This window comes from Parasteatoda tepidariorum, chromosome 8 (genome assembly GCF_982258835.1).
Source record: "Parasteatoda tepidariorum strain Cologne lab strain chromosome 8, Ptep-v5.0, whole genome shotgun sequence".
NCBI lineage: Eukaryota > Metazoa > Arthropoda > Arachnida > Araneae > Theridiidae > Parasteatoda > Parasteatoda tepidariorum.
Window position 1 is genome coordinate 20,266,189 of NC_141762.1, and position 13,276 is coordinate 20,279,464.

Genomic DNA, 13,276 nt, shown 5'->3' on the forward strand with positions numbered 1-13,276 from the left:
CTAAAGATATCAAAGGAAAGTGTTAAACATATCGTGAATGAATATTGAAATTGAAATTACATATTTGCTGACTTGTGTGCTCAATATAGGCTTATAAGTCATTGTCAAGTAGAAAATACAGATAGAACAATTCAGAGAAAGACATCACAAAGAATACATCCAGGGTTACGGCGGGATTCGAACCCGCTATCTCCACGCTTAGAATAAATATTTGGGTATGAGAAAGCTCTTGGCAAAGTGAGTGCCGCGCGAGCTCACAGTTGACCAAAAACAACAACGAATTGATGATTCTGAGCTGTGTTTGAGGCTGTTTAATCGTAATAAATCTGAATTTATGTGTCGATATATGACAATGGGTGAAACATGGCTCCATAATTTCACACTGGAGTTCAATCGACAGTCAGCGAGTGAACTGCACGAGAGGAACCAACTCCAAAGCTTGGAAAGATGCAAAAGTCAGCAGTCAAAGTTTCGGCATCAGTATTTTGGAATGCTCATGGTTTAATATTCATTGACTATCTTGAAAAAGGAACAACCATCAACATCGACTATTACATAGTGTTATTGGAACGTTTGAACTAGGAAATCACAGAAAAACGGCCCCATTTGAAGAAGACGAAAGTGCTGTTTCATCAAGACAATGCACCATGTCACAAGTTAATGAAAACGATGGCAAAACTCTATAAATTGGTCTTCGAATTGCTTCCGCATCCACGGTATTTTCCAGATTTGGTCCCCAGCGACTTTTTTCTGTTCTCAGACGTCAAGAGAATGCTCGCTGGAACGAAGTTCGCGCCCATAAAGAAGTAGTCACCAAAACTAAGCCCTATTTTGAGGCTAAAGACAAATCGTACTATAAAAATGGTATCGAAAAATTATATGACCGCTATAATCGTTGTATCGCCCTTGAAGGAAACTATATTGAATAATAAAATGAAATTTTATCATAAAATTTTTTTCTCTATGTTACCCTACGAACTTTTCAGCCCACCTGTTATATGGTAACCGTCTATGATGAAAAATTCTTATCTCAAATTTACGAACTTAAGCTCAGCATTGTCATGCTAAAGAATTTTATAGAGAACTGCGAAGTTTTTTTTCTTCAGAATTATTAAAAAATTAAGTTACGGAACGGCGTTCATTCTGCCGCTAGAAAAGTACTAAAAGTACCACATAGGCTCATACATTCTTTGGCCCTACTACACTCCTGCTGAAAATACTTTTGCTCAAATGATCGGATTTTCTTTTCGCGTACAAAGACTCAATCTCAATAGCTCGAGGGCTTAACTTTATGTATGCTAATTAATTTGTGCAGACGATATTTTAAGTTAGGAAATCAGACACAAAAACGTACTGTCTCTGAATAAACACACCTTTCTTTTTGTAAGACTCGGATTTCCAATTGCCCCAATATAGAGACATAGCTGCTATATTAGAAATATGGTCAAAATAGTTTGATCACGAGAGCGATCATGCATATCTCGCGAAAATTTTTAAGCGAAGTTAAAAAATGTTGCCACAATTACAAAGTTAATTCCCTGCAATCCAAAGATAATTTCCACGCAAAAATTACTTTTTAATAATTATATTTATTGTTTTTTATTATTTTATTTAATAACAGTAGAAAAAAATTGAATAGTAAGTTACACAAATTTTTACATCATTTTAAAAAATGTAATTTTATATAGAAAAATACAAAGTTTCATCGAAATCGGCTGAATAGCTCGTGTGAAATCAAATTTTAAATATACGATTTTTTTAAAAAAATTTGATAAATCAGAAACTATTTGACCGATTGCTGTATAAATTTGTACACCTCACAATTCAAAATTTTTTCTATTATTATTAAATAAAAAAATAAGTAGTCATTAAAAATTATTTTTTGCTTGGGATTATCTTCAAATAAATTAATTTTATAATATTTCAATTTGCTTAAAAGACACGAGATATGGTTGAAGACGCAAAAAGTAAAATTAAAATGCAGGGGCACAGATTTTCGATCGCTCTTCTGATCGAACTATTGGGGCCATATTTCTTACATTGCGGCTGCATGAGCCGTAGTGGCTCAGGTGATAGACCGTTCGTCTCCCTATGAGGTGAACCGGGTTCGAATCCCAGCGATGACAGGTCGAAACGAATTTCGCACCCGGCTCCCGCCAACCGCAGTGCTGGCTTAAAATATCTTCTGTGGTAGACGGATAATGTGTTTAGAGTCCCCTTGCAGTCAAATTAACCCTAGGAGGTTTTCGTGGTTTTCTTCGCCATGTAACGCAAATACGGGTTTAGTTCTATCAAAAAGTCCTCAGCGAAAACCAAGTTTCTCCCAATCATGTAGTTCCCTTGTTTTCTAGATTTGGTTCAAAATTAAGAGGGTGTGGAGTTGAACATCGGTAGTCGTAAACACAAAATTGGGTCTGCAGTTCAACGACGGTTATAAAATAAATTTAAATATTGCTGCTACCCCCATCGGATTCAGAAATCTGTATATTTCGAGAAAAAGGTACATTTATTCAAAGAAAGTGGGTTTTCGCATGCACTTTCGTACGTTCTCTGCATAAATGAATCAGTATATTTAAGGTAAGTCCCTCGATCTACTAAAATTGAGTCTTTGCCCGGTCATTGGGAAAATCCGATCATTCTATCAAAAGTTATTCAAAATGGTTTCTTTTCCGCACACTTTATAATTGGTTTATTAGTTTAGTTCGATCGAGGATTAGCTATGTTATGGTGGATGTGGGAGTATTGCCCGGATCCATTCCATTGGATCACCTCTGCAGGAACTTTAACTGAATCACCCCAATTAATATTGCAGATAATAACAATTACACAAAATTGATTAACAAACGCTGATAGCAACAACACTTTACACCTATTAGAACGGTAATACGTATAAACCTCGAAAATAATTGGTTGCGTTCTTGATATATTTTCACTATTGTTCATACATATGAGAAAACGATTCCGAAAACATCTCTTTAAACTCAAAAATTGTATTATTTTTCTTATTTTAGTTTTGATACATACACTCATTCCAGAACTTTGAAAATAATACTGTTGATGTTTTCGACATATTTTTACTTAGGTCCAATTAAGTTGGTTATTATAATAAGAAAATGATCCTGAGCTAGCACTTTCTTTAAAAATTATTTGCTCAAAAAATTTTATTATTTCCGCATTTTTTAAAATTTATATAAAATCTTTTTATTTTGGAAGTATTATTAATGTTTCATTGCTTTTCAAGGTGCATCGAGTATAAAGGATGATTTTCAATGTATTTCATATAAAATAAGTGCAAAAAAAGTTAACTTTCTTTTTAAAAAGTAAAAGAATTACAGCTATAACAGTTTACATAAAAAGTTAGACACCAAAAATAAGCAAAACGAAATTTTAAAGACATGCTCAGCTTTTGGTTTAACCACTGACTACAGAAAACTCACAGTCAGCTTTTGGGTTAAGACTACAGAAAGGATCCAGTGCGTCAGCAGACTGTGTGTCCTCTGATAAAGTGCTATTTTTGCTAACATACATGTCTTTCAAATTTCGTTTTGTTTATTTTTGGTGTCTAACTTTCTATGTAAATTGTTTACATAAGACAAATTTGGTTTTAGCTACTTTTATTTATTTTAAAGTTTTATTCTAAAATTTTTATCATAAAACTTGTTTAAATCAATTTCATACTTTGATTCGATTAGCTATAACTATATGTCATTTAAATTTTCTCTCTAAACAGGCTGTCACTATCAATGGTCATCGTATTATCTATGGCGACGTCACTGCACCCAAGGGAGGGCTCATTCATGTCATTGATGGTACTCTATGTCCAGTTGCTGACCAAGACATTATTAGCACCCTGCGGACATGCAATAAGTACGACGGCTTCCTTACTTTAGCCGACGTCACTAAGTTACTGGACACAATGCGAGATGGTAAGAAAATAAATACATTATGCTATATGAAATCAGATTTTTTTTTTTTTTACTGCAATGACAAATTAATTAAGAGGTATAATTTAAGGGCTTGCTGTAACAAAGAGTTCAAGTATAGTGATCATAGGACCAATATTCACGAATCTTGGCCGAATAAGTGCTAGAGGGGCCATTATCAGCCAATATTTTGTCTAGATAAGTTCTATTTAGACTTGTTCGATTCTCCCAAAATTTTATAGCTTCTTTATTGAGCCTTATATTGATTGATTCGATTAAGACTATGTTTTTTAGCGGCTATTTATCGTAAGTAAGACATTTAAAATTGCCCGAGCCTATGTAGGTACTCTGGGGCAAAATCTAGACACCAGTTCTTTATGTTTTTGTTGAGCCATTTTTAACCTTCATTGGAACGAAGATATAATTATAACTAATAAACACCAATTAAAAAAATTTTTTTTTTTGAAATCATAAAACGCTATTTATTTTTTTTTAAAAAACAGATTACCATTTGGAAAAATTCCTTCATAGAAAAAGTAGTTTAAATTTTGGTGCTAAGTTCTAGTTTTAAAAGTTGATACCAACCTTAGTTGTTTGAACTGTTGAAAACAAATATGTAAAGATGATCGTATATTGATTAAGTATGAATATACAGTGTGCCAAAAAAAGGACCACTCTAAATAACCTACAATCTAATGATCGGATCTTCACGTTTTAGGATGGGTGGGACTTCAAATACGCTAATTATTTACAGCAAACTACATGTTAAATTACGAAATCAGTCACAAAAATGCACTTTCTCTGAATAAACATACCTTTTTTTCGACTGTTTCTGTCCCAGCAATCTGGGAAATATAGCCCTATAGTTTGGTCAGGAGAGCTATCCAAAGTTTGGACCTCTTAATGTTAATTTTACTTTTTGCGTACTTCGCCCTATCTCGAGAACTTTTTAAGCGAATTGAAAACTTTTTGCACAGAATTATAAAATTCGTATATCCGAAGATAATTCCCTGCAAAAAACAAACCTTAGTAAATATTTATTATTTTATTTAATAATAGTCGAACAAATTTTGAATTGTAAGGTATAAAAATTTTTACATCATTTTAAAGTAAGTAATTTTACATGTTAAAATGCAAAATTTAAGTAAAAGCGGTTGAATAGTTCCTGAGATATCGAATTTTAAATAAACAACTTTTATAAAATTCGATATCTATGAAATGAAATAATAAAGTATAATAAATAATTACTAACATATGCTTTTTAATTTTCTTAAAAAGTTTTCGAGATACGGCGAAATACGCAAAAAGTAAAATTAAAGTTCATTTTTGTGTGTGATTTCGTAACTTAAAATATTTAATATTTAAGTAAAAGCGGTTGAATAGTTCCTGAGATATCGAATTTTAAATAAACGACTTTTATAAAATTCGATATCTATGAAATGAAATAATAAAGTATAATAAATAATTACTAACATATGCTTTTTTAATTTTCTTAAAAAGTTTTCGAGATACGGCGAAATACGCAAAAAGTAAAATTAAAGTTCGTTTTTGTGTGTGATTTCGTAACTTAAAATATTTAATATTTAAGTAAAAGCGGTTGAATAGTTCCTGAGATATCGAATTTTAAATAAACGACTTTTATAAAATTCGATATCTATGAAATGAAATAATAAAGTATAATAAATAATTACTAACATATGCTTTTTAATTTTCTTAAAAAGTTTTCGAGATACGGCGAAATACGCAAAAAGTAAAATTAAAGTTCGTTTTTGTGTGTGATTTCGTAACTTAAAATATTTAATATTTAAGTAAAAGCGGTTGAATAGTTCCTGAGATATCGAATTTTAAATAAACGACTTTTATAAAATTCGATATCTATGAAATGAAATAATAAAGTATAATAAATAATTACTAACATATGCTTTTCAATTTTCTTAAAAAGTTTTCGAGATACGGCGAAATACGCAAAAAGTAAAATTAAAGTTCGTTTTTGTGTGTGATTTCGTAACTTAAAATATTTAATATTTAAGTAAAAGCGGTTGAATAGTTCCTGAGATATCGAATTTTAAATAAACGACTTTTATAAAATTCGATATCTATGAAATGAAATAATAAAGTATAATAAATAATTACTAACATATGCTTTTTTAATTTTCTTAAAAAGTTTTCGAGATACGGCGAAATACGCAAAAAGTAAAATTAAAGTTCGTTTTTGTGTGTGATTTCGTAACTTAAAATATTTAATATTTAAGTAAAAGCGGTTGAATAGTTCCTGAGATATCGAATTTTAAATAAACGACTTTTATAAAATTCGATATCTATGAAATGAAATAATAAAGTATAATAAATAATTACTAACATATGCTTTTTAATTTTCTTAAAAAGTTTTCGAGATACGGCGAAATACGCAAAAAGTAAAATTAAAGTTCGTTTTTGTGTGTGATTTCGTAACTTAAAATATTTAATATTTAAGTAAAAGCGGTTGAATAGTTCCTGAGATATCGAATTTTAAATAAACGACTTTTATAAAATTCGATATCTATGAAATGAAATAATAAAGTATAATAAATAATTACTAACATATGCTTTTTAATTTTCTTAAAAAGTTTTCGAGATACGGCGAAATACGCAAAAAGTAAAATTAAAGTTCGTTTTTGTGTGTGATTTCGTAACTTAAAATATTTAATATTTAAGTAAAAGCGGTTGAATAGTTCCTGAGATATCGAATTTTAAATAAACGACTTTTATAAAATTCGATATCTATGAAATGAAATAATAAAGTATAATAAATAATTACTAACATATGCTTTTTAATTTTCTTAAAAAGTTTTCGAGATACGGCGAAATACGCAAAAAGTAAAATTAAAGTTCGTTTTTGTGTGTGATTTCGTAACTTAAAATATTTAATATTTAAGTAAAAGCGGTTGAATAGTTCCTGAGATATCGAATTTTAAATAAACGACTTTTATAAAATTCGATATCTATGAAATGAAATAATAAAGTATAATAAATAATTACTAACATATGCTTTTTAATTTTCTTAAAAAGTTTTCGAGATACGGCGAAATACGCAAAAAGTAAAATTAAAGTTCGTTTTTGTGTGTGATTTCGTAACTTAAAATATTTAATATTTAAGTAAAAGCGGTTGAATAGTTCCTGAGATATCGAATTTTAAATAAACGACTTTTATAAAATTCGATATCTATGAAATGAAATAATAAAGTATAATAAATAATTACTAACATATGCTTTTTAATTTTCTTAAAAAGTTTTCGAGATACGGCGAAATACGCAAAAAGTAAAATTAAAGTTCGTTTTTGTGTGTGATTTCGTAACTTAAAATATTTAATATTTAAGTAAAAGCGGTTGAATAGTTCCTGAGATATCGAATTTTAAATAAACGACTTTTATAAAATTCGATATCTATGAAATGAAATAATAAAGTATAATAAATAATTACTAACATATGCTTTTTTAATTTTCTTAAAAAGTTTTCGAGATACGGCGAAATACGCAAAAAGTAAAATTAAAGTTCGTTTTTGTGTGTGATTTCGTAACTTAAAATATTTAATATTTAAGTAAAAGCGGTTGAATAGTTCCTGAGATATCGAATTTTAAATAAACGACTTTTATAAAATTCGATATCTATGAAATGAAATAATAAAGTATAATAAATAATTACTAACATATGCTTTTTAATTTTCTTAAAAAGTTTTCGAGATACGGCGAAATACGCAAAAAGTAAAATTAAAGTTCGTTTTTGTGTGTGATTTCGTAACTTAAAATATTTAATATTTAAGTAAAAGCGGTTGAATAGTTCCTGAGATATCGAATTTTAAATAAACGACTTTTATAAAATTCGATATCTATGAAATGAAATAATAAAGTATAATAAATAATTACTAACATATGCTTTTTAATTTTCTTAAAAAGTTTTCGAGATACGGCGAAATACGCAAAAAGTAAAATTAAAGTTCGTTTTTGTGTGTGATTTCGTAACTTAAAATATTTAATATTTAAGTAAAAGCGGTTGAATAGTTCCTGAGATATCGAATTTTAAATAAACGACTTTTATAAAATTCGATATCTATGAAATGAAATAATAAAGTATAATAAATAATTACTAACATATGCTTTTTTAATTTTCTTAAAAAGTTTTCGAGATACGGCGAAATACGCAAAAAGTAAAATTAAAGTTCGTTTTTGTGTGTGATTTCGTAACTTAAAATATTTAATATTTAAGTAAAAGCGGTTGAATAGTTCCTGAGATATCGAATTTTAAATAAACGACTTTTATAAAATTCGATATCTATGAAATGAAATAATAAAGTATAATAAATAATTACTAACATATGCTTTTTTAATTTTCTTAAAAAGTTTTCGAGATACGGCGAAATACGCAAAAAGTAAAATTAAAGTTCGTTTTTGTGTGTGATTTCGTAACTTAAAATATCGTCAGCACTAATTAATTATCATATTTGAGGTCACCCCCTCGAACGATTAAGATTAAGTCCCAGAACGTGAAGATTAGATCAAAAGTTATTCAGAGTGGTCCGTTTTTCTTTTAGCGAACTATATATTCAGAAATCAGCCATTAATTTTAATGATATCTGGATATGTTTTAACCTGAAGTATTCAATGAGTACTGCCCCTTCCAATTTGCTACGAAAATAAAAAAGTTTAAAATAGATTTAACTTAAAAATGTTATTATAGTAATGATAGCAATTTTTTATTTATTTCAGATGGTCCATACACTGTCTTTTTACCCAGCAATGAAGCTTTGACTAAAATTCCTTCGGATGAATTAAATGTTCTTAAAGAAAACGTCACTCTGTTAAGAGGTATGTGGTTAAAGCTTGAATAAATACATTCAAGGAAAGAAAAAAAAATTGAAAAGCAAATAATTTTTAGTGCCATTTATTTCTTAATGGGAACCTTACACAACTGATTTGCGTATTCAGAGTGATTGCGCAAGAATGGTGTTAAAACCGAACCCATGTTTTAATAATAAAATAATTTTTTATTTATTTATTAGGTTTGCAATATTTTTTTAATTTTATTTTATAACCTGAGTTAAACAGCCTACACAAATCTGATTTTACTGCTACCAATGTTCAACTCCGTAGCATTGTAATTTTGCACTCAATCCAGAAAAGGGAACTCCTGGATCAAGTATTAAGAGATTATGCTTTTTGACAGAATTAACCCATATTTGCGTTACATAGAGAGGAAAACCACATATGGTTTTTCCGACAGCAGAGGACTCTATCTCATGATGCGTGTCTACCACAGGGGTTATTTTACATCAGGACTGTGGGTGTAGAGTTCGGATCGATCAGCCATCGCTTGTATTCGAGCATAGGTCACCTGACCGGGAGGCAATCGCCTCAACCCCTGAGCCATCTCGACTAAGTGTGCAATATAGAGTAATTATATGGAATTGAGTATGGGATAAACGGCCTTTTCAGGAAATTTTCACATAAGTGTGACTGAATTTGGTTGATGAAATGCTCAGAGTTTCATCAAACATAAGTTGATAAAGCCTTATTGGGATAAACATTTGACTTCAAAAAAGAAAATTATTAAGGAGTTAAATTGTATGATTTGATATACATAGGCTTATTTGTATATTTAAGGCAGTAGTAAAAGTACAATAAGTGAAATAAAATATGGAACATAAAATATTATTGTCATACTTCTATCAATGAGTAATTAATGGTCGTCGTGGCTCAGGGATTAGAACGTTTGCCCTCCAATGAGGTGATTCGGATTTGAACTCCAGCGGTGGCTGGTTGATACGAATTCCATATCTGGCTTAACCAGACTATAGTGCCGACATAAAATATCCTCAGTGTTAGACGAATCATGGGTTAGAGTCCCCTTGCCGTCAGACTAACCATGGAAGGTTTTCGTAGTTTTTCTCTCCATGCAACACAAATGCGAGTTAGTTCCATCTAAAAGTTCTCTAAGAAGGCAAATTTCTCTCAATACTTAATCCAGTATTTAACTTATTTTCTGGGTTAGGTTCAAAATTATAAGGTTACAGAGTTGAACATTGATAGTCGTAACCTCAGAATAGGGTCAGCTGTACAAATAATTAAATTAAGAAAAACATATAATTAAGTAAAATAGTCTTGTCGTAACTTATTAAGAGGCAACAATTCACAAGAAGTTTATTTATTACTTCGAAAGATTTTTAATAAAGAATATTTACAGTAGGGAGACCAGAACGTAATGTCGTTTCTGCACGTTTTGATATTCCTTTTTCATTTATCAGCACGTTGTGTTTTTTAAAAGTCATTCCGACAGTTGAGGGAATTTAGCTTTTACTCGTAAATAATTTACTCTTATTTATTTTCGTAGTTTATATTGAGATGACAATTTAAATACCAGAAAAGGTACATATCCGGCATTTCATATCTTTAAAGTTTCAAAAAGGTACATTATAAAAATTATGGTGTAATATTTTTTCGACTATGATGTAGAAAAAGAACCCCCCCCCTCCATAAAATTGTGTAAAGGAACACTTCTTTTCAAGTTTAACACCAAATCAAGCTTTCATATACAATTTAAGGGGTGTAATTTAAATCTAATCACCTAAAGTGGAAAAAACTTACACCAATCTCACATGCATTCACACCATACTTGAATTATTTTTTCTGAAAACACCGATGTTGGTGTGAGTTTGTTGTTGTCCTCCACGTAGAAATACATTTAAAGAAACAAGAGTTAACTGGTAAAATATGTATGTTTTTAGTTGGGTAATAAGGATAATTATATTTGAATTTTTAAACCTTCGCCAACTGTATCAAATTATTTTATGGTGTATAACTTCTACTCTTTGGTTATGCTAAGTCTAATTTGAATTTTGTCTTAATATTCTCTCTGTGCTCTAAAAAAAAATTTTTTTTTTCTCACTGTAATTATAAATTGCAGTGTAGGGCTGCCACAGTAAAAAACGAACCAAAATAGTTGCTTTTAGTAGCCTCAAGCATGAAAATAGTTGCCTGAACAGGAACAAAAATCTATCGAAAATTATAGCTTAATTGAAAAATACTATGACTAGGATTGGGTGATGTCAGAAATTTTAAATTGTGATACATCGTCAGTTAGACATCGCGTTAAAGTGATGTATCGCGATTTAGCGTACGTTCAAAAATTACCTATGGGAAATCTTTCAATCAATCAAAGATTAATGAAAAGAAATGAATCTATTACGAAAGAAAATATTAATTCTAAACATATTCTACTATGACCCCAAGCTTTATTTCATTTTTCTTGAATTAAAAATAATTTAAGATTTATTGTTTTAAAAATAATAATACTGTAAAAAAATATTTTACCTACATGCAATGAAAAATAAAAAAAACGAAAGTGGAAAACAAACCAAAGAAATGTTCACTTTAGAAAAAAACATTTTTTTAAAATTATTTGTTGGAAAAAAACCATGCTTTTAAAGCATCATTAGACCCTTTTTTATTTAATTATTTAAAATAATAAAAGGTAGTATTAACTAATAGTCAAATTCTGTACCTAAGAAATACTTATTTATTATTATTTTCTTTGAAAATAAAATCGACTAAAGATTTATTTGTTTAAAAATGATACTGACTATCTAACAAATTATAAAACAAACAAATATTGAAAGAATTTTAATAAAAAAAATTAAGTACTTATGTCAAATTATTAAAAAAGCGACAAAACATTACTAAACTCTTTATTTAATTAAAAAAAATTATTTTCTTCTTTTTTTTTTTAACTAATAGCCAAATTTTTTAAACTTCGTTTTTATTTTCTCAAAAATAAAAGCAAACTCAATAAATGTAAGCTTTGTTGTAATTTTTTTATAGTTAAAAACGATTGGACATTTATTGGTTTAACAATAATTAAATTATTATACTTACCTACATTTAATAGATTTAAAAAAAACGAACTTTGTATAACAAAGTTAAATACGAAATACCCCTATTAAATTGTATCGCTTAAAATGAAAAACAATAATGGAAAAAAATCAATAAAAATCTTTTTTTATTTATATTTTCGTTTCATTGATCTATTGAGTTCAGAACGAAAATTTAAGATAACAGCGATTGTGCAGCAATCGCAAAATAACCGCAGGTCTACTAAAAATAATTGACAAGAATTGTTAAACCCAGACAGAAAAAAAAAAAATGGTATATCTGTTGGTAAGTCTGACTGAAAATAATTTACAAAGAACCTGACAATTATTTCTGACAAAATAAAATGCACAACAATTGCAAAGTGACTTGAGTCCCATTGAAAATAATTTTCAAAAAACGTAAAATCTAAAAGACAAAAATGGACATAAAGAAACTGTGCATTGCGTTCTACGTAACAACGCTGATCCTCGCACGTAACTGGGATTCAATTCGCTCTTCGTCATTCAACATCACGAAACTAACATCGTCTTTATAGCAAAACGCTATCTACATATCTGCAGCAAGACGAAATTAAAATCGTCTTCGTCAGTGTGGTAACAGCGCTAGCCTAGTCAAGGATCCTTGCATATTAAATAGTTAAACCGCGATCGTAGCCTTATTCCGGCTGTTTAAATCAAATTTCTGAAGCATCGCCTAAAACGAAAGTCACTACATCGGTCTATCGATATATGCGTTAAATCGATATTTCGCGATACATCGATTTATAGCCCAGTCCTATCTATGCTCCAATTCAAAATGTATACCTTTTTATATTTGTACAAAAAAGTTTCGTACAAATATAAAAAGGTATACATCTTAGAAAATAGGTACCTAAATAAGAGTCGAATTACAATAAAATATGAATGTTAATAGAAGGAAAAAAACAATTAAAAATGACAAAACTGCCCCTCGGAGAGAAAAAATAACAAGTATACTTTATTAAATCTAATGGAAATTTAAATTTTTGGACATAAATAATTGTATAAAAGTTTGCTTTCTTTTATTATCGTTCATTTATGCGAAATAACTTCGCTAAGAGTAAAAAAGTCTCCTAATAGTCGCCTATTCCTGAAAATAGTTGCTTTTTTAGCCTTTTCAGGCAAAAAAAGTCGCCTAAGGCTGAAAATAGTAGCAAATAGTCGCCTGTGGCTACCCTGCAGTGTTATTGAATCCTCATAATTGCTACAATTTTTAGCTTGAAATTCAATTCAGCAGTCATAGGTATATTTGTATGAAAGGCAGTAAATAACCGTACGCTTTAGATCTTAAATTGTGATAGGATGGCTGCCTTGCATTTTACATGTATCGAAAGACACTTCCATATAGAGTAAATATCCATCATCAGTTTAGTTGTGAAAATAAAACAAAAATTATTAAAATAATATTTAGAAATTTCCTTTCTCTTCTCCACC

At 29.4% G+C, this 13,276-nt stretch overlaps 1 protein-coding gene across 1 annotated transcript in view; it reads left to right on the top strand.

Moving 5' to 3' along the window:
- Positions 1 to 13,276, top strand: part of LOC107444096 (uncharacterized) — a 47,705-nt gene that overhangs the window by 28,838 nt on the left and 5,591 nt on the right. Inside the window, exons 5-6 of the mRNA XM_043052321.3 lie at positions 3,731 to 3,926; positions 8,667 to 8,765. Of these exons, the coding sequence (XP_042908255.2) occupies positions 3,731 to 3,926; positions 8,667 to 8,765 (295 nt within the window). The remainder of the gene's footprint in view (positions 1 to 3,730; positions 3,927 to 8,666; positions 8,766 to 13,276) is intronic.